The sequence below is a fragment of the Cryptotermes secundus genome, unplaced genomic scaffold, assembly GCF_002891405.2.
Source record: "Cryptotermes secundus unplaced genomic scaffold, Csec_1.0 scaffold429, whole genome shotgun sequence".
NCBI classification, from domain to species: domain Eukaryota; kingdom Metazoa; phylum Arthropoda; class Insecta; order Blattodea; family Kalotermitidae; genus Cryptotermes; species Cryptotermes secundus.
In genome coordinates, this window is record NW_019725845.1 from 274,036 (window position 1) to 296,907 (window position 22,872).

At 38.0% G+C, this 22,872-nt stretch overlaps 1 protein-coding gene across 27 annotated transcripts in view; it reads right to left on the reverse strand.

Moving 5' to 3' along the window:
* Window positions 1–22,872, reverse strand: part of LOC111863713 (RNA binding protein fox-1 homolog 1) — a 597,437-nt gene that overhangs the window by 24,542 nt on the left and 550,023 nt on the right. For 10 of the 27 annotated variants that reach the window (XR_004512941.1, XR_004512940.1, XR_004512942.1 and 7 more), the window contains 5 exons: window positions 22,364–22,456; window positions 11,882–11,936; window positions 10,942–10,977; window positions 3,243–3,360; window positions 1,008–1,152 (listed from right to left, as the gene is read on the reverse strand). Coding sequence is in view for 16 of the 27 variants with exons in the window: in XM_033751174.1 (XP_033607065.1) it covers window positions 1,008–1,152; window positions 3,243–3,360; window positions 10,942–10,977; window positions 11,882–11,936; window positions 22,364–22,456 (447 nt within the window). In the remaining 11 variants the exon portion in view is untranslated. Of the gene's footprint in view, window positions 1–1,007; window positions 1,153–3,242; window positions 3,361–7,583; window positions 7,605–10,941; window positions 10,978–11,881; window positions 11,937–22,363; window positions 22,457–22,872 lie in introns of all 27 variants that reach the window. The other 17 variants (XM_023850273.2, XM_023850268.2, XM_023850261.2 and 14 more) reach the window with 8 other exon arrangements.

Consider the following 22,872-nt stretch of genomic DNA (forward strand, 5'->3'; position numbering starts at 1 on the left):
GGAGTGGCGGGGCGGGAACTCGCATATTACCGTAGTAACGCGAGCGTTACGTTACCGCCACATACCGCTGGGGAGGTAGGGGTCAACATGTCACAATATAAACATGGCCACAGCTTCCATTAATACAGTTCCCATATTTTGGTATCCTAACAGGAAGCTAGTATTCTGGTTAAAGATGCAGCAGTCCAACATAATGTTGTGTTTTCTTACAGTCATAAAGCCACATGTGGCATAAATGTTCTTTGATATGGTCTCCATGGAGTATAAAGCTCCACTTTTATTTCAACCTCATGGAGAGAGAAAGGTCAGAATATACGGGGTTCTCATATAGGTGAAGAATCCTAATGTGGTCCTCAGGATCATAACACTATGTTCTAGCCTGGTGGATAGGTACCAACATTTCAAAGGAACATAAGCCTATGTATTCTGAGAAGACAGACGCTCTGCTTTCCTTTGAATGTTGGTAAACACCTGCAAGGTTACAAGCTGTCATAGTACAGAATGCTTATTAATAGTCCATCATGTTCTTATAACCAAAATGATAATTTCATTATCATTTGCAGTAATGAGAGTATAACCAAAATAATAATTTCATTATCATATGCAGTAATTAGAGACTATCTTTTGTGAAGAAACCAGACTGCAAATGAGTTCAGTAAAAAATCTGAGTACATGAACTGGTTCCATGTCAAATAAAATGGGAAACGCTGACAGAATGCATCCAGAAAAATTATCCTACTAATTTTCTATGCCATGATCTGTAACAATTCAAAAGAAAACTATATGCAACCCATGTGCACATAACATGGTGTTTTTGTCTTAAAGGGAATGTCTGGAGGCAGCTCCAACCTATCCAACAGAATTTACTTTTGTCCTTGTGGCCCCTGCATGACTGTGTTAAGATTTTAAAACAAGTATACCTTTCTGCCAACAAGTATTATTTAAGATATTTTATATGGATGAGTTTTACCTTGAGATCTAGTGATCTGACACGAAATGGTACTCACGGTGTGTATCCATGAAGTGCAGTAGCAGCTGCAGCAGTAAGCGGCGTTGGGTGACGGGCAAATGCAGCAGCAGCTGCTGCAGCCGCTGGGTATGCGGTACGTGCCCTCCCACGCTGGATTGCCACACCGCGCAGCGCTGCAGCTGCTGGGACACACACAAACAAGACCATGCACAGCACGCCCACACACCATCACATCACGCTACCAGGCCTTCACTGTGTCTAGGACGTAGCAGGGGTTAAAGGGATCAAGTCAACAGTCCACCGGGCCTTGTGTCTCAACCTGGGCTGGTGCTCAGTCATTATGTCATGCAAACCCTCTGGACCTTGCAACATACCCCTCAAACTACAAACATTTCTTGCATTTCTGACATACCTCTGATTACTTATATTTTTTGACAGGGCTGAGGATATTGTAATAGCAGCACAAAACGGCCATTTCTTCAGCTAGAAGTATGAAGAAAAAGTTTCCCAATGCCACACTTGTGTGAAAATGTTATATGGAATATACCCTTCATTAATTAAAAATACACTTCATGCTCTTCTGCAACTGGCTCTTCTCCTTTGGGCCATACAACATGCAAAAATACCAGTACTGGTAAAATTCTACACCTATAGATTTCTAAATATGTTCATTTATGACCGTACTGAAGCATCTTCAGTTGGGAAAACAAGATCACAAGAATATGCGCCACAAAATAATTTAGTACTACTTCTGACAATTTTGCCTAATGCAAACATAGTCACCTAACACACTGCTTCTGAGCAGTGGAGGAGAACACTTTTGATAAAATTTGAGGCAAGCTGAAATGCATATAGCATCAGAAAACGCAGAGTGTGTTCAAAAACAATAGAGAACCATAAGGATGTCACTCTCAAGTATTAATTTAAAAATAATTTAAATAAATTTCATTCATGGGTTTTACTGCCAAAATCCAAAATAAATCCATTCTAATACACCAAATCTCCTGTGTTCAAAAGAATTCTAAAGAGGGCTTCATTAGTCTAATAAATTTCTGTGACTGTTGGAGTAAAGGGGAAACAAAGAAAGTTCATTTCTGGTCCTTAAAGGGGAACTGCCCATATGTCCCAGATGCATATGCAAAATCTGATGTGGACTGTTCCTGCAGTTAGCATGAACTGTAAGACAATGTCACATTAAACAGGCATATTCATCACACATTTCTTTGTACATTTTAACAAATCTTATAAATCCAATTCATGCGCCTGAATGTTTAGGACAGCCATGCAGGTCACACCATTCCAACACTGCTGTGAGATCACACACAAACACATGGTACCCGATGCCAATCCACCATATTTTGTCTCATTCAAGACTTGGTCAAGGATAACGCAAAACTTATTATAATACAGGTTATATTGCATGTACATGAAAATATTCCAAAGAAAAAATGGATAGATGTTCTGTATATCAATTTTACTACAGTAATGTCTGTTGCATATGAATTCCATACTGATTAACTTGTCAGACACTAATCAAAATATTGCTGTATATATGGGTATCTTCACTGTTAGAAGATGAAGAGATAAAATGATTTTACTGATATACATCTTTCTACAGATGATATCTTCTATAGGTGCTAAGTCCAAATTATCGTGCACTGTAACATCAGATAGTTCTCAAACAGCCTAGTGTTTTAGTGGAACATATTATATTCATCTTTGGGGTCAAAGAATAAATCAAACAAGAAGCAGGAAAATGCAGGCGGCAAGCTTTCTAGCTTGCCTTACCCTTCAAACATGAAGATGCAAGGTGATACATTCCACTCAGTCATCAGGCTCTAACCAGACTGTAACAGCCACTTCACAGCCACCACCACAACCTCAAACCCAAGAGACCATTTAGAAGTTCGGTCATTAAAGATTACTTGAACGAGAACAATAATTTTTATATCTGAAAGTACTTTGAGCAAGTAGTTTCTTCCTCAGTCAATGAATGGTGCTATTTTTCGGACACGTAGCTTATTTGCCATCTGTTTCTTTGCCATGAAATACTGCCAGTAGCTAGGGCACTGCTAAAAATGGCAGGCTGGGAGGTAAGCGAGCTGCAATGAACTACCAGCATTTTACTTTATGGGCCTAAGAAATGTTTGAAATATGAGGATACTGAGACAAACCGTTGTCATACTATACATATGGTGGAATGGCATCTCTTCTACCCCACTTATATATTACTGTACAAGGCCCGGCACACCGTAACTCAGTTGAATAGTACCTCCTCCGAGCAGTACGAGGTGTCAACACCAGGGGAGCTGCTGTAGAGGTGGAAGGTGTTGTGAGAGGGGTCCCTGTACCCCCTAGCCAGGACCAGGGCACAGCTGGAAGCCGGTAGCCTGACCCACATAAGGTAACAGGATATTACAGACAGTAAGCAAGGCTAATCAACGTAGGACAGTACACTGCTATCTGTGTAAGGATATGCACCACTGTCAACTATGACAAAATGATCAACTACGCCAATTAGTCTTCCACTTCAGATGATAATTCTTCTACAGACAGCAAATCTGAGCAGAAAATCATGTTACATTAAAAAACACTACCTTGTAACTTGTACCAACTTTCAGTTCATGGGAAAATAAATCACAAAATATGCAACTAAATTTTGAAACAATTACAGAGATACATACCAAGATTCACCTACCACATACAGTATTAATGAAGCAAGTTGGTGTTCTACTCTAAACTCAATTTTCTGCTATCCATATTATTCTCAAGTATTACAAATCAAGTGTGTGTCAATTAAACAGTTAACAGAACAATTCATACAAAATACAGTAATTACTTGATAACTTATTTAATCAAAATCAGAGTTCCTGAGATTATGTAAATATTTTTCGGCACAAACATTAACATCTTTAAATGTTCTTGCAGATGTCAAGTTTCATGTACAAGAAGTAAAAAAAATATACATTCTGCCAAATGGGCATAATTCTTCTGTCAGGCTTAAAATTAGGCTTCTATACTGAAGTTAATTTTCACTTCCAAAACACAGTAATTTTCTACATACACAAACATTCATAAAATAAATAAATAACCAGTCCACACATGATTCACCACTGCTACTACCCACAGATCATTTATGTGATCACTATGAACAACAAAATTTCATCTGAAGGCTAAAGAACTATATATAACCATTCGGCCCGCATGAAAAGGGCTGCTCTCACTTTCAGTTACGGACATTCATCTTCAGTGGAAAACACATTTCAAGAGTGTAAGATAAATGCATTTATTCAGACCAAGTTAATGCTCAAGACTACTTGACTTGGTTCTTCCTGGTCCCTCACACTAGTAATATTATAGAAGAATATTAACGCCCTCCAGTGTGATTGATAAATGTTTTTTTAAACTTTCATAACACAGCATGGCCTGAACAACTGGACAAAACTAAAGAGTCCTGTTCTTCAAACAACATAACCACAACATGTAATACATTCATCTTCCTTTAAAGATAAGTATAAAGACATGAACCAAATTCGTTCTAGATTTTAACAAAACCTTTTTAAACATTACTTTGTAAACAGGCTAACTATAATACTTTACAAATGTTTAACAAATTCATGCACATCTTAGTAATTGTTAAAGGATGTAATATTTTATATTGATGACATTGCAATAGTAGTTTCTGTATGTACTGACGATGGTAGCTCTAAATGAAACATGTGAAGGATGAAATTAAAAAAAAAAAATTTATCAATCACACTGGATGGCATTAATATTTTTATTCAAGACTACTATTTAAATGGACTGTTATCTGGTCACAATGATTAATGATCTCTACAGATTCTACCAAAATAGTCAAACAGAATTCTTTTCTCATCAAGATGTTTATATAATAAGGCTGTAAAAGGACATTCCAAAGACAGTAAAACTGTTACCATATTACCAGTCACCAGGTAGTGAGGGCTCCCAACACTGAAAGCATTTGCTGAAGCACAAAGCAGAAGTACAGACATGCATAATATGAATCTAGTGTTCAGTGATTACAATGCTATAACATTCTCTGCTACTCACATTAATATACTTTGACTGACTATTAAAAAAATACTTTCCTATGAATGTAGTTCAGTCTGAGGGTCCAGTTTTTAGGATACTCTCACCATGACCACATATCCATATCAGAAAGAGACGTTTCTTAGAACATAACCAAATTTATATCCATTTAATGCCATTTTCTTACCATAATGACAACTGCAACAGTTAATAAGGGGACAGACATGAGAGATGATTAAGAAAAGCATCATGTCTGGGTATTTTAAAATATCTTGTCATACATTTGAAGCAAATGAGGTATTACAGTCAATCATGGGATCTCGTCTATGGATCTTTGACTGACAGAAATGACATGCAAAATGGGTTGTTGTATTCTGAAACAGCAAGTTCATAAAATAACTAGATATTGACAATAAAGCAAACGAATTTATTACTTGCTACCAGGTACTTGGTGTAGGAAATGATCTAGAAACTTTACACTGACAGTGCCAGTACCATATGCATATTACGAGTATATGTATTATGCAGGATTCCTAGTTACACAAATATTAACCCTTACACTGATGCGGTCGACATATGTCAATCTCTGAAAAACATGGCGTCCTTGCTGCGATTGACAAAACCTGTATTGCAAATTTAGAGTTTCAAATCTCAGGTTTCTTTGCACCAATCTCATTCAAGCTTGGTGGGTGCACAGTCATCTACTGGGAATGTAATGAAGCATCATTCATTTCAATGGCTGCATTCTTCTGCCCTCTAGCTTACGAAATGTAAAAGGTTGCATCTGCACAGCGAGGCACATGCTCCATGGTCATGTGGAGCAGGTACTTCACAGGGCTAGTAAAAATGGCTTTGTATGGTGTGCAGTGCTTTCCATAATAGTTGTAAATAAAGTTGTGGACTTTGGCCAACACGTGATATAGTGATAAGACATACTAGGAGTGAAAGGGTTAATTACTGACAACGCAAACTCATCCCCATGTCTCAACATAGTGCACCCAGTTCGCTGCCTCTGAGGAGTACAATAATAAGACCTGCTGTGAGGAAAGCTTTAATTTATTTTAGATGACTTCTGTGAAGTATTACAACATTTTGGGTTTCCTTCAGACATTCTGCTCAATTTTTAACACTGCATCGAACTGTAAGGGACATTGCCCTTGTTACTGCATCCTTTTCCCACTGTGGCAGCACGGGTGAGGGCATATGGGATTTGTGGTGGACAAAGTGGCACTGGGGCAGGTTTGCTCCATGTACTTTGGTTTCCCCTGCCAATTTTCATTCCACCAACTGCTCCACAATCACCACCAAGTATCATCTGGGGCTGGTACAATAACCCAATAGTGGCTGCAGTACCAAGTGGACTCAGTCTCACCCCACTAATAATAATAATAAAAAAATAATATGGCATCCATCGTCTTCCACCCTCTTATTTGGCTGATCATATCTATCCCCCATATTTTCAATTTTTTCTTCATCCTCTCCTGTTAGCTATCACATCTTTCCTCCTTACCTCCTAACCCTTAGCACTTGGAACAGACCTTTTAGAGCCAATGGTTCCTTACTATCTCTCCTGACTTGCTCTACCACTCAGTGGTTCCTCTGGGCCACTATCTATCCCAATCTTCCTACCTTTGAAAAATGACATTAAAGGCTCCACATTCCTTCTCCAGCCTGCTTACTATTATTGGTTTGATGAGTTCAACATAATTGTGCCTTTAAGATTTCAGTCTGTGCAGACCTCTAGCATTGCTAGTGAGATTGTTGCACACTGATATTTGAGATACCAAGTAAATACTGAGAATACAGGAATTGATACTATGTGAAACACGGGTGTCTAAAAGAAACTGGCATCAGCAAGGGATTATCTTGGCAAAATTCCACTTAAATCTGCTAAGAATGATATGTAGGTTACTTGTGAAAAATCTTTCCATGTTTCTTAGTCTCAAACACTAATAAGATGGACACTGTACAGTTACATTCAATACTGGTGATCTCATGGGTGACTAGAGAGAATGTTATTTTTACTTTCTTATCTCTGTCACAGCAGTGACATTCACTGCAGAACACCACATACTCTCGGAACACAATTTAGAATACTGCAGTGTCCTCTCATCTCTTTGTCAGTTATGGCAGCCATGAGTTTCAATTAAAATATGAAATTAGTATCTTTAGCTTCATCTGCAATTTTAAATAGGAGATTTAGATATAATCCTAAGTTCAACAGATTGATTGATTTTCAATTCAATAACCCACTCTTCTGCAACAATTTTCACGAAAATAGCAGGAACTGGCATACTGACAACTGGGGAGGGTGCAGGTCTGCCCCTTCTCAAAGCAGAGCCTTATAAACATACTATATGAATGATATAGTCATGGTGTCTATAGCAGAGCAACACATGCAAAATCAAATTGCAACACAAGCAATGAGGTAGACATAAAGGTAATTCAAAGCAAGTCAAGACATTGCTTAGAGGTGGTAGGCAACGATTTATTTGCCAACCAAGCTGCAAGCTAGCAACTACTAGCAAACGGCAAGCGAATGTTGCCCCACGCTGACACCTACCCTCCGGCCACTGCACGCACACTGGAACGACACAAACACAAGCAACTCCCTTTAGCGGGGACAACAGAAACAGTAATAGTGTCAGACAGTAGTTATAAACATTACCACTGTTTGCCAACCACTTTCCTAGCATACCTTATGCATGTTTACATCTGCTACAGAGTTGGTTGGCAACTTTGTCTGTAATGCAGCAATTCAGAGGAATAGGAACATTGGTTTTCTTGGCTCATAATATTGGAAGAGAAAAACATGTGGGTCTACAAATTAGTTAAGACTGGAAAAGACTAAATGCTGGTACACAACACCACCACCATCCAGAATAAATGCAAACTCCACCATTAAAAGCCGTTAAACAATACAAATAATTTAAACACAGTGGAAGTATATTTGCATAGGTTTCCTCTTATGTATGTTTATAAAATTCTAATGAGACATGAAAATCCACACTCAGTAATACCACGTATCTATAAGGATCTGTGGGAAGGCAAACCACAGCACGCACAACGAATTAATTTCTGAAAAGTACAGAAATGTAAGTTATTGAAAGGAAAAGCCTTCTGGTTTTTAGTTACCTAAAATTCACCCTTCTGAGATTGTGGAAACATATCATCAGAGCCTTTAATACAGGAATGACAGGCATATATCATAATCCTGCACGGGCATCTTACATGTTTCCACATTCTGTCAAATGCACCAACACTCTGTCTGATGAGCAGTAACAATCAACACCAACCACTGGTATATAGTGTAACCATACGTCCTTCGCCAAAATTATTTAACTAAGGGCATGAACAACTGATGCATTGTTTAATAACATGAGAGACGCTCCATCGGCGAGATACCATCCCGGGACCGTCTAGTTGTAATTCAGCTATTGTCCTCCTTAGGCTAAGGGTGCCACTATTGTCCCTAACATCCCGTTTACTCCCAGTATCATAAACCCATGAACTGACCGTGTGCGAGACCAGCCAGGAGGGGTCTTACGTGCCTTGAAGACCTAAAAAAGTTTACGGGCTTCTCGAAAAATATGAATGTAGGTCAGATGCCGGGATCGACCCTTGGCTTTCTTTTTTCATGTTTCTATTTTTTTCGTTTTTTAGGCCAACTGGGGGACTGGTAAAGAGAGGGCAGTCGGTTTTAGGGAGCAGAGGAGGATAGTAGTTGAAAGGTAGATAGAGAAGAGAGAAGTGTTTAACAGTAGGGTAGCGAGTAGGGCGGATGGAGCGGCTAGCTTGAAGGACAATGCAAATATTAACCACTGAATGAAATTTTAAATTAAAAGTGCAATATTCGGTGTTCTGGAGAGCCCGGATTTATTAACCCCGAAGTGTGTTCCACTCCCATCTCCGAAGCACTCGTATCCCGAGAAAAAGAACCCTAGCTCGAGCGAAATTCGTGGCAGCTGTACGTCGGCTACAACAGTAATAACCCCATGTTAATTATTATTGGAGAAGTCACAGGATCGGGACCAAGAGAGCAATAGTAAAAGAGGTCAAGGTTCATCATGGACTGTAGTGCCCATAGAAGATTAACTATTATTATGCACTCTTTGAACAATGTGCAGAAATATGCCCATATATGGCTAGTCATATTTGTCTGTTTATATGAATGTTTCAGCTCAAGAGGCACTGGATGATGAAATTCAGTGTGGACAGTATTCCATTGAAGGCCACCCCAAACTCACACTTTTCAGTATCACAATCAGTAATAACAACATGTTGGACATACAAGCTTGTGAGGTAGCAGTAACACTAGCACCATTTATTGCAGGATCCTGAAATTATGAATGGTATCACGTCTTCGAAAAATATGCAACTGTGGTTAACATGTATCCTCTTTTACAAAATGAAGAACAAAATGGTGGCCAAATGAAATCTGGTATGGTGATAGATCATACACATAACTACAAATTCCACATTAAATACTGTTTACAAACTAATGATTAAGAACATGGTGATAGTCAAATCATTCGTGCTATATTTGAAGAATTTCAGCAAGTAGAAGTACACAAACATTACATCTGAAGTTGTAGGTCTATTCAATACTGTTGGTGTTTTTGTGAAATTTATTTCCAATGGACCATTCAGAATGCAAAGGTGTTCAAGAACACAGAGGGACCCGTGTGTTCTGGTGTGGATAACACTTTTACAACCAATTTAAATGGCAATCTTCAACACTGCATCAATTATTTTCATTGTATAATTAAAAGTATTCTGATCATGTGCAAACAGTACATTTGTCAATCACTAGTGCTCAGACCACTTAAAGCAATAAATATTTTTCTCGTTTTAGCAAGAGCTCTGCATGTGACTAATGTCTTTTCTGATCTGAATACTGATTCTCAGGAAACTGGAGATATTTTTCAAGTAGAAAATATCATGTTTAATCTCATGCCAAATGTTACAAGCTTCCATATGATAAACAATAATATTAATTTCTCCATGATTTGCTGCATTACTAACAAAGCATAGTATGAAATTTTGTAAATTTTTGTAAAATAAATAATTATGTATGTTCTCAAAACTATCTAGAATACAAAACCTATGACAGCAAAACTTCGATCTCCTCGCATCATCATCATCAATACTACTACCAAACATCTGCTTCCAGTTTAGCATTGCAGTTTCAGTGGCACCACAAACAACACACACAAATATAAAAGGATAGGCCAAGAGAGCTAGCTGAGAATCTAGTGACCAACACCCAATCATAAGAATATTGCTGGCAGGAAAGTACATCCAGGCTTGGCCCACCCCAGGAAGCTAATATGGAAAATCTATCTTTCAACAGGGCTGTTGTGAAAAACTATGACTTCCAGCAATCTCAGAAACATAACGAAAGGGCAAGATTTTAAAGAGAATGAAACTCTATCAATATAAAGACTGACACCTGCTGTGAAGAAAAAAACAATTTAATATATAACCCAAGACGACAAAGAAAATCAATGCCACCATAAGATGTAGACATTCTGATCAGAACTGATTAGTATATAATGACATTGGTTTTACTGTATATTCTGCATATTTAGCACCTTGAACTAGAATAAAAACATTAATTGGCACCAGTAAACTACATTAAATAATTAAACTTCACATTCACCTTCAAATGGCTCTAAAGTTTGAGTTTTTTTTGCTCAGCATTTAGCTGAACGTTTTAAATCAGCTTCCCGAGTGTTGGTCCAAAGAATTCAGCAAAAAAAAGTTGATAAAGACACCGATGAAGAAAGTGTCAAATTTAAAACAAAATAAATAAAAAAGGTAAAGAATAGAATAGCAAAACAACAAGATACGTGAAAATCCAACAACAATCAACCAATTAATCAAATCCAACACCAAGATAGAGAAGTCTGAGCTCTCACCGAGTGTGGGCACCGTCCCATTCCTAGTCAGAAAAACTAAATGTGTTAAAAAAAAAAAGAAAGAAAAAGAAACCAAGTCAACAAAAGCTCTCAAATACTGCAGTCTAGTAGAGCTGAATCAAGACAACAGTATCTTATACAAAGATAAAACAGGGTTGTTGGTAATTCTTTCTTGTACAGTGGATACTCTTTGTTGACTAACAAAAATATGTAAAGCACTGATAAAGTAAGGACCTCTAGTTACAAAGCAGCAACTGGACCTGCTGCCCCTCTAAGGAGAAACAACACAGCCACATATAAAGAGAACAATCACTATTGTTGCACAATTTTCCCCTAAACTAGAGAAGGAAATCCTCTTTTTATTTTGTAAAGATACTACAGTTATACTGAGTAAGTACAACTAACATTTAGAGACACATACATGCAATATTTTGTAAATATTTCAAATTCACAAAATTTGTACTAGTCTGAACACACAAAACAGTGGACCTGAAGTATCAACATAATTATCACAAAACCTCATTCAACACTGCATATATGTAAGTTCTATTTCAATTTCAAACACAGAAAATAAATTATCCAACAATGTGACTTCTACACATAAAAGGAAAGCTGTGATCTAGAAATACTCTACCAAAGACCACCACTTCATTTCATTATCTACAGTGTATCTATGCAAATGCTGAGTGAAGGCTGCAAATATGTTTATCTGAAGAACTTGAAACAGTGTACTTCAACTATTATTATCAGAAGCTTTGCTGTTGTTTGCATGTAGCATAAAAAAATTGTAGTTACTGCATATGATGAAACATAAATCATGACATTGGCAAGTCACGTAGAAAGTTAAAAATGTGTGAAATGATCAATGACAGTCTGCTCTGTGCATTTCTTCCAATTATTACAACTCTGTCTTGAGAAAGAGACTAACTGCATAACTCACCGTTGGGAACTGTAGGTGGCTTCTTGGTCTGCACCCGAGCTGTGGCATTGTTCACCTGCGACATTGTCAAACACATTTGTTAAGGCAAATATTTAATATAACTAAACACACTCAGTTCTGTATTCAATGTTATCTATAAATTGAATTTGACATTACTGTTAATTAGAATGAACTTCAGACTGAATACAATTAAAATTTGAAATATACTAAGAGGCATTTAGTGCACTGAATGACAACTGACTAAGAAAATGTCAAACTGGAGGCAAACACCAGACACCACTGCCTGTATTCACTCTCTTGCCTGTTCTACACTTAACAGCCCACTCAGCCCAACCTTCACAAGTCATGCAGTGGAAACAGAAACAATTAACTTCATCAGGATTGGGTAAAGCCTGCTGGCAAGTGCAGAGTGGGAAAGTTAACAAACAGTGGATCCAGCAAGAATACCAAAAGTATGTACCAAATACAGAAGTTAAACTTAGAACATGACAGTATTCTTACAACTAGAAACATAATAGAATTAGCATGTAATCTAATCTAAACAAGAATCCCCTTCCGAAGGAGGCAGGGCCATGCAACTGGAGGGGAAGTCATATCACCAGGTGCTCACGTGAAGACACATGACAACACTACCAGCAACTCAATTAATAGTTCATAACATTACCATTACTTCCAATCTCATTTTCTTTTCATAAATCAAGATTCAAAATTGGTTACTAGTAAAATAACTTCTATCATCTGTAATTCTAACTGAAGTTACAAGAACTGCATATTTAACACCCAATTTTTATATGAGCTGTGAAACCATCTGCTTACCTTCCTTAGTGAAGAATACTAATATGTTTTTACCTTTAGTCTGCAGGTCAGGATTCAATACAGCTTTTGACACTATCCCAGAACCATATCTATTTCTTGGGAGTGCTCTTTTATTGCACTGAACTGAATCTGAAACCGCAGTACAGGCTTACTATCCACAGTCACTTTATAACTGAGTTACTGGCTGTGTTTGAAAAAAAAAAAAAAAGTTACCCAATGGGTACTCATGTTCCAATATGCTAGAATGCAAACCAGATCAGTCAATTTTAGTTCTGGGCAGAGTAACACTGTCTTCATGCAAAGAACCAACTTTTATGATGAGTTTATGTTGAGATCAATGGAGAACTGATCTCTCACTGATATAAAAATGTTAATTTCAGAGTTACAAGTACATTTCATGAAGTTAATCCTAGCATCTCAGTCACTCGTCCATTATTAGATACTTTGCAATAAAGCTGGTTCCTCGGTAGCACAGTGCATGTCATGTGTATTATCAACACACTGTGTAAAACTGTTTATATGTTTTGTCTGTTTTATGCACAGTTCAAGCCAGCAAAATCTGCAATCTACAAGAAACAACGTGATTACTTTGTGTGCAAGTTCCAACACAGGCTGTCACTTTGTGAATATGTATATTGGTCTCTTCCTAATCCCCCATGAAGCCAACAATAACACAAAAGGAGTTTTTATAAGCCAGAGCATCACCACCAGCAACAGCCTAACTATTACTATAGCTACTACTGATGTATTATTAGTATGCTGCTTCTGATTTATCATCATCATCATCATCATCATCATCATCGTCGTCGTCGTCGTTGTCATCCTCACCATCCCTGCTGCAATTTCACTTGTGTCATTACTGCCCACAATGTACATTCCCCCCCCCCAGCACTTCAGCCCTAGTGGGCCTAGGCCTACCTCCATGAACTTCTCCGTTCACTTCAGTTTTTCTAGATCTTACACATTCGGTAGGACTCTTTGGGCGGGTGATCAGCTCGTCGCAAGGTCTCTACCTGTACACAAACACAGAAAAACGCACGCACACAAACTAAACATCCATGCCCTGAGTGGGATTCGAACCCACGATCCCGGTTTCCAAGTGAGCGAAGACAGTACATGCCTTAGACCACTCGGCTATCGTGACCGGCTACAATGTACACATACATCTTGTAAATGAAAACATTTATTATACAGGATGGGCCAGACTCAATTAGGCAGTTTTTGATCATTAATAACTAACCAAGCCAACAACACACGGGATAATGGGAAAGTACCTTTTGTTGTCGATAGATGGCAGCATCATACGGTACGCTGTGAATGAGGTCAATACTCTGCCTACTTAGTGTGCATCAAGGAAACATCATGGCCAGTAGACAGTTGTCTATCGAGCAGCGTGTAAAATGTGTGCGCCTTTTCTCAGTTACTAACAATGTATCAGAAGTCCAGCGCAGGATGTTGGAAGAGTCTGGACCAATCATCCGAATAAACAAGCAGTTTGATGAAACTGCCAGTGCTTTGAATCCCAAGCATCCTGGTCAGCCGAGAACTGTCCGAACTGCTGACACACAACCACATGTTGCTGTGGAACTGGTATCATCTCCTCAGAAATCGAAGTCTACCCGCCATTTGTCGGCCTTACTGGACATTTCGAGGACAAGTTTGCGGAGAGTTTTGAGTGACATGAAGCTGACACCATACCATCCACGGCTTATTCACATTCTTAATGAGGATGACTTCGACAGGAGACTTGAGTTCACCGAGTTGATGCTGACCAAGTTTCAGGAGAACCCTCACCTTATCTGCAATATTGTCTGGACTGATGAGGCCAAATTTCACACATCAGGATCGGTCAACAGACACAACTGCGTGTTTTGGCAGCCAGAGAACCCCAGTGCCACCATTGAATGTGATTTCCAGTCCCTGGGAGTGATGGTGTGGGGCAGCGTGACATACAAAGGACTGATTGGCCCGTTCTTCCTTGAAGGTTGCATCATGGGGGAACCTACTTAAAGTTGCTGAGGGAAAGTGTCATCCCAGAACTTCAGAGGAGAGAGAACTTTGATGAACTGTGGTGGCAGCAAGATGGGGCCCCACCACACTTCGCCAATATAGTTCGTGCGTTCTTGCATCAAGTTTTTCCTCAACACTGGATTGGCCGTTGAGGGCCTGTGGAGTGGCCAGCCCGATCACCCGACATCACCCCATCAGACTTTTTTCTTTGGGGTTATCTCAAAGACAAGGTGTACGCTAATCCCATTGACAGTGTGAAACATCTGCGTGAGGTGATTGTTCAGGAGTTCAATAAAGTTCCGGTGAATATATGTAGAAAGGCGTGTGAAAACGTTGCTTTGTGTCTGCAAGCCTGCGTTGACTTAGGTGGTGCCCAGGTTGACCAGCATCTTGAAAATCGACGACTTATGTGTGTGCGATTCCATTTTTGTAACCATTGCAATTGTTAACACTTATCAATAAAAATAACACCTAATCAAAAACTGCCTAACTGAGTCTGGCCCACCCTGTATGTAACACTTCATAATATACAGTATACATCTTGAATGGGGAAAAAAGTAAAAGTAAAGCTATCCCTGTCATAGGCTGTGAAGGCCCATAGGGTTGTGAGACATTTAGGGTCTCACATCATCTAGACAATTGGCTCAAAGATGGCGGTAAGGTTGTCAGCCTTAAGCGCCGGCCGCGATTTACTCCCCAGGAAAATTATTTAATTAATTAATTCATTCATTCATCAGTATGCATAAAGCACAGAACTGTATATACTCAACTCATTTTACATAAAACTGTGTACACTCAACTCTCGATTATCCAGGGGTGGATAAACCAGTTTGCGGCTTAACCAGGGCTTTTCTGAGGCTTACATGTTGTTTAATATTCATTCACTTTTGTTTCACATGGTGAGTTGTAACACTATTTTCACACTAGTGTGAACCGAGCTCTGCATTTTTTGGTCCCATTATGCTAACACAATGTTCTAGGGTAGGGGTGAAAGAATGCAAGGATTTGTGGAAAGTTTCAAGGACAGATACACCGCCCCAGTTAGTCTCTTTGTATCGGTCTTCAAGTGTAGCAAAATGTCAGGGTGTAAGAGGAAGCGTGTTGTGTTAAGTAGTCAACAGAAACTCGTGAGAGCCGGGCTTTGAAATGTTAAGCAGTGACGAAATCATAGGTTCAGTGGGGGTGCAGCCAGAAGAGTGGGACGAAAGTGAGAATGAGGAAGACGTGGACAGTGCTGCTAGTAAGAAAATATCACATGGTGCTGCTCTTAATCATTTGGAATCCTTACTAGACTATCTTGTGAGTGAAGAGAACAGTTTATTAAGTGACAAGCTAATATTATGTAGGCTTCGTATGGATATCCGTAAGAAGGAAAATGCCACGAAAAAGCAAACGACAATATTAAATTTTTTTAAGTGTTAAGTGTGAATATTTGTAAAAAGTGTTGGATGTTGCTGAACAGTGTGATTGAAATAACTAATTCATACTTCAGTGTAATGTAAAAAAAAAAGTATTAAATAGGCCATGAGATGACATAAAAAAGAGGTTGAATAAATTTAAATACAGGTAGGCCTATAGTATTATGAAGGTACAGTATTACAACACTACTTTTAATAAAATTTGACTTAACTGGGTTTTCGATTAATTGTGATTTCCATCCCCACAATTATCCCGGATAATCGAGAGTTGACTGTATTTTGTTTTAATTTTACTTTACTTTCTTCCTAAGTTACATGTGGATTTCTTTCCTTCTAACACTCTTTATTAACATTTCTATAAAGCTTCAAGGGCTGTAACGAGTGACACACAATGGAAGATCACCAACCACATTTCATGCAACCTCTAGAGATGTTGATATATACCACAGCATCAACTGTTAGTCCTCTTTCCGTAATGTTCAATTTCCTTAGTCATAGGTGTTCAACTCTTGTTCATGTCATACAGGAGGCAAAATACCTCCATTACTTCAGCATATTTAATCTTTTGCACATATCTGTTTAACAAACTAAGCAACATATACTCATAAATGTGCATTCTTATTTTCTTCTATAATTTGAATTTTCTGGTCATTTTTACTTTACAGCATTAGTATATCAGTAATTCATGAAGACAGCATTATATTAAATTGTCTGTTCCTGTGATATATGCTATTTAATTTTGCAATGTAAAAATTTACTTAAATCTTATGAATATAATAAAAATATAAAATAGGTTTTGTGCTGGATCATATGCATATTCAATACTATCAAATTAGAGTATAATTCCAATAAAGCAGTGGTTATCAAACTGTGGGGCGCGACCCGGGGGGGGCGAAGAGCTTGAAAGGGGGGCGCAGTATACTTTCCTACAGATAAAAATTAAAATTGCCATAAATCAATTAGAAAAGTAACAAAGAAAATACATATAGAAAAACTTTTGATGAATACAGGCTTTAATTATCATGAATTTCAAAGTAACTAATAATTATTCTCTTTGCCGGTAATTATAAAACGTGTATGCCAGGGGCAGCGTTGATAGTTTGGCAGCAGCCATATCCTCTTCCAGGCAGCAATGTACATGCGCAGCTGAAGGCAGTGACTTATGTCATCTCATTGGCGCCTGTTGGGAAGGGGTCAGGCAGTTTGTCGCCAGACTCAATGGCGATCAAGAGGTATGCCTGTCTGATGTTGTGTTCTTATGTGTAATCTGTCTAAGTATTTTAGCTGTAGATAGTATGAAACCTAATACATTAAAGAGACATCTTGAAACCAAACATCCGAAGTTTATAAAAAAACCAAAAGTTTTTTTTTTGTTAGAAAGCTTAGTGGTTTAAAGTCCACCCAACAGAAATTTGCTAAAACAACAAATGTGACTTCTAAGGCCCTTTTAGCCTCTTACCAGGTTTCTCATAGAATTGATAAATGCAAGAAACCACACACAGTTGCAGAAACACTGATTTTACCAGCAGCGATTGACATAGTATCAACAATGTTGGGTGACTCTTCTGCTCAACAATTGAAATGACAGTTTGTAGAAGAATTTCATACTTTTCTGATGATTTACATCAGCATTTAATTGAGAAGTTGTGTAACAAGTGCTTTACACTTCAAGTGGACGAAGCGACTGATATTCATAAAGATGCTCATTTGATTGTGTATGTTCGTTTTGTTGGTGAGTGTAATATGCAAAAGGAATTGTTTTTCTGTGAGCCTATCTTGAAAACAGCAACAGCTCAAAGCCTTTTTGACATGATTAATCCTTTCTTTAATGAAAATGGGATATCATGGGATAAGCGCACTGGCATATGTAGAGATGGAGCTCGTTCAATGTCTGGAGTCCGTGCTGGATTACAAGCAAAAATTAAAGCTGTTACTCCCGAAGCAGTATGGACTCTGGCAGCTAAAGAACTCAGCCCACCCCTTCATGAAGCGCTGCAGACGGTTATAAAAACCGTCAATGTTTTCAAGGTAAATCCTCTGAAGTCTTAGACTTTTGAAAATGCTTTGTGAGGAAATGGGTGCCGAACACACTGCTCTGTTATTTTTTAGTGATGCTCGATGGCTTTCAAGAGGCAAGGTATTAAAGAGAATGTTTAAGCTGAGGCATGAGGTGTTGTTTTTTAAATGGGGAAGATCACTTACTGGCAGACAGTTTCAGCAACAAGGCTTTTTTATTGAAAATAGCTTACCTCACAGATATATTTGAGAAACTAAATATCCTCGATACTTCACTTCAAGGGAATGAGGCAACTGTACTTTCTTGGAATGACAAAGTGAAGGCATTCATTAGAAAATTAGAGCTCTGGAATAACAGTATGGAAAGTGACACGCTAGACATGTTCCCTACTCTGGTGTCAACGGTACAACACACTGATAATCCAGCGCTTCCAATGGACATAAAAAGCTGCCCACTTGATCATCTCATAATGTTGAAAGTTAATTTCGAAAAATACTTTTGTGATGATTTTCATGAATTTAATTGCATTAAAAATCCATTCGAAAATGCTCCTGGGCCATCATCTCTGAATGTAAATGAGCAAGAACTCATCCATCTCACTAGTGACACTTCATTAAAAAGTAAATTTAAGGAACTGTCTTTGTTGGAGTTCTGGATACATATTGGCAAGAAATTCCCATCTTTGAGCCAAAAAGCACTGAAGATCCTGATTCCTTTTGCAACAGCTTACTTATGCGAGACAGGCTTTTCTGTGTTGGCAGTTATAAAGTTATAAAGTATTGTTCAAGGCTAAATATTGCTAAAGAAGTTAGAGTGGCCATTTCTGATATTACACCACGTTTTGATAAACTTTGTTCTCAAAAGCAGGCCCATTCATCACACTGAACTTTGACATTTAAATGTTTGATTTTCTTTGCAGAAAAAAGTTAAATACTTGTTAGTTAAATATCGTTTCATTTCAATACATATTTTGGTTAATTGCAAGTGTTAAAACTAATTTTTATTGTGGGCCTAATATTGTGATACTTCAATTTTGAGTAAAAGACTGCTAAATGATATATAGAAAAACACAAAATAAACTGAATAAAATGTCAAACATACCATGACTTCTATTTTGATAAAAAAAAACAGGCTGGGGGCCTGAGAGTATTTTCTCTTGTCAGGGGGGTCTCAGAGGTAAAAAGTTTGAGAACCACTGCAATAAAGAATTACCAGGAAAAATGTTTCTGAGACTTTCAATCCACATAGTGACAACCTGTTTCAGTATCCATCCCAAGCCATTCTGTCTTCACACTCACAAGCCACGTTGGTATCACAACTCAAAATTGCAGTTTACATGATCAATCTAGGAACATTCATTATAGTTATACAATAATATATCTACAAAGCAAAGAGTGTGGTGTGTGTGTGTGTGTGTTTTTTTTTTGTTTTGCAAAAAAAATGGTTGGCTTAATGACATATAAAAATGGAAGTAACCTAACTCAGTTAATTCTAGTACTGTTTTCCCCTTAAAGCAGATGCATGCAGCACTCTTCAAGGGTGATAACAGTGCTTAAACTCAGGCCTTGAGTGATTCAAACTGTGAACACTGCTTCCTGGTAGGTCTTTTGAACAAAATTTGTAACTGCTTTGTTACTAAAGAGTTATAAAGAAACTTGTGACAATGCACACAAAACAATTCTTTAAGGACACTATAACAGAATATGAAATTCATGAAGTGTCGGTAGGGTAGTTCACTACTTTATGAACACTGCTCAATTTTAATCTCACAACTTGAAAGTTTTCCACTGTTATGGAGACAGATGCCTTGAAGATAAGGAAGGAATAAGGTTTTAGGATGCCTCAAAGGCACAACAGTTGCATCCAGTAATACCCAGTTACCTCGTGCATGTGTTGTAACGAGCGAGTGTGCAGTCTGGGTTCTGTACGACTGTTACATGTAGATGTGTAATGTGGAATAAGGTAACAAGATAACATTATTCAATTATTTGATAATGCTAATACCTTGCAGCGAACTAACCAATTCATCTTACCTCTGATGCTCCTTGAAGAGAAAACCGTACTACAACTTTTCATCGGCACTTACATATAGGCCGTCTAGAGAGGTAAGAGTAGAATACAATGTTGATATGCTGCATCAAGAAACAAGGTTTGTTCACCTATAAGCTACAGCACACCTGGTCAAGCAAAGAGCATGCCTTTACAGCATAGCAATGTGCTTGACCACATGTTATGGGCCTTAATACCTATACAACTTACATACTAGGCATTATATCTAGAAATATATTTACCTTCAGAGAGTATGTATCAGCAAAGGAATGTCAAAACGCATAGAGAAGAAGTGAATGAGAGTTTCTTAAATACAAACAATAAGTACAAATACAAAAGCAATTATTACAAGCCCAAAAAAAAAGTAAACGAGCACTTGGGGTTATTTGTCAATGCTCAAGTATTATATTTTAGTGTGAAAATGAATCTCTGCTTTAGAATCAAATCCAAGCTGGGTAAACAACTACTGTATGAAGGGATTTTAATAAAGGGCAGTCAGCAGGGTTGAAGATACTTCCAGGCGTTATCAATGAAAAGAAACAGGAATTCCAATAAACACTCAATCAAGTCCATATCAACCTGCTAAACGAGCTACCACACTGAGCATAGCCTGGAAGAATGCCGGGCAGAAAACAATGTTCAATGAAATAAATAAAACATAACAATTATGAATCCGGGTTCAAGTCAATGCAGACAATCATCATTCAGGCCCCAATCAATCTCATGTCAAACAAACCATCACGCATGATCCCAGCCACCAGATTTCTCTGCTTGCTTGCATAGCTAGAGCTTCCCCACTACTGCCTGCTAGCTTGCTAGGTTTGTTATACAATCAGTAACTGTGTTGTGAAGGGCACTGACCATCTTTTTGACATTGCTTTGCTGAGTTGCAGAATGGATAGGGAGATATGTTGGGGGGAAAAAATTATGGACCTGCCACATGAATGGATTAGTTTGGAAAGGTGATGTTACTGCTAGTATTACATATATGTAGAGGTGACAGGATAGAAAATCATGGTCCCATGCTTGAAGCGCAACTGATGTGGGCAGATCAATGCTTCTAAACAGTTACGATATGCAATGATATGCAACTGCACCAACATGAGATGTCCATCCAACTCCCTTTCAGGAGCCTGGAAACTGTTGTAAAATTTTTCTCCTTTCTGCCTGTATGAAATACTACCGTTGAAGTCAAGAAACTGTTTATTTGACAGTAATGCACCCAAGAAGAGAGACACAGGTACAGGAAATTGGAACTCTGTAAGCAGGGGCAACAGTTTGCCAACCATGCAATTCCATCAGCCCTGCAGTGGGTGGATACAGCCATGTACTGTCATGTGACAGAACACAATACTGGGTTGTATTGGCTAAATCAATTCAACTTCAAGTTTGCAGAATTAAAGAGATGCACCTTGAAGTCATGCTGCACTTTGCTGAATGCCAAGCCAAACACAAGGAAATGTAACATGTCACTATGTACATAGGAAAGTGTAATGAACCTTCTTTGATACACTAATGTACCATTTAATGCTCAACAATGGTAAATTTAAATTGGCAAGATCAGTTGCATAGCTACTACTTTTATTAACTACAGTGCTTTCTAAAGAACAGTGATGATGATGATGCATATGCAATATTATGCAGGCAAATATCATTAAAATGTTATCTAATAAACAGAATACCCATGATACACATGGAAATAATTCAGAATAGCAGAAATTTAGTAAACTTCAAGCCCATTATTCAAGTGTATTAATTTTCTGAATTCCACCTGTAAGAATGCTAGCCAAGTTCCCATGTTAACAAAAACTGACATCAAAACTATAAGCAAAGGGTGCTATCAAGACAATACCAAGGAAACACAAACACTGGAGCTCCTTATATCCAGAGGAAGGTGGGTACTTTCAAGTCCATCACACATTGCAACTGTTTTTGGTGTGGCATCCAGTTAGGTGCAAGCAGATTATTTCAGTCAATGGGTTATGCTTAGGCACTGAAGTGGAGTTTGGTTAGATTTCTCAACAAGTGAGTTAGGTTATGACAGAACATGGTTCATTAAACAAAATAAAATAAAAAGGGAGATGGAGAAAGAAAGGTGTTTTTGGTTTGTTACAGTTAAAAATGAGTGCTACCACAGAAAAATATGTTGTAAATCATAGAGACCATGCACACCTCTATCTTTCTTCCCTCAACCACGGTGCCGTGAAGTCTCTCTCGTGCGCGGTCCGCATCAGCACTATTTGCGAATGTTACAAAACCGAATCCCTGCATGCAGACAGACAAAACATGCATTAAAAAACTGGCGTCGCTCAAAAACAACGTGCAACAAAAATTAACATGTATGCATATATAGATTTGTATATATATATATATATATATATATAATAATGATAGTTATATATATTTGTAATTTAATGATACTTTTTCATAATAATAGGGATATGAAACATGATAAAGAGACTACTGTTATGTAATAGTCAGTATGAACAACATATTAACTTTCCATAAACTTACACGAGTCCACCACATATAAAAAATAAAGAATTCATTCAAAGCTAAGGTGCTGACTGCATTTGGAAATTCTGTCAACAGGGTCATTAGTCAAATTCAGAAATATGACTCCTCCTGTATGACAACAAGCTACATTCACCTACATAATTCGGACAGAACTAAAAATTCCT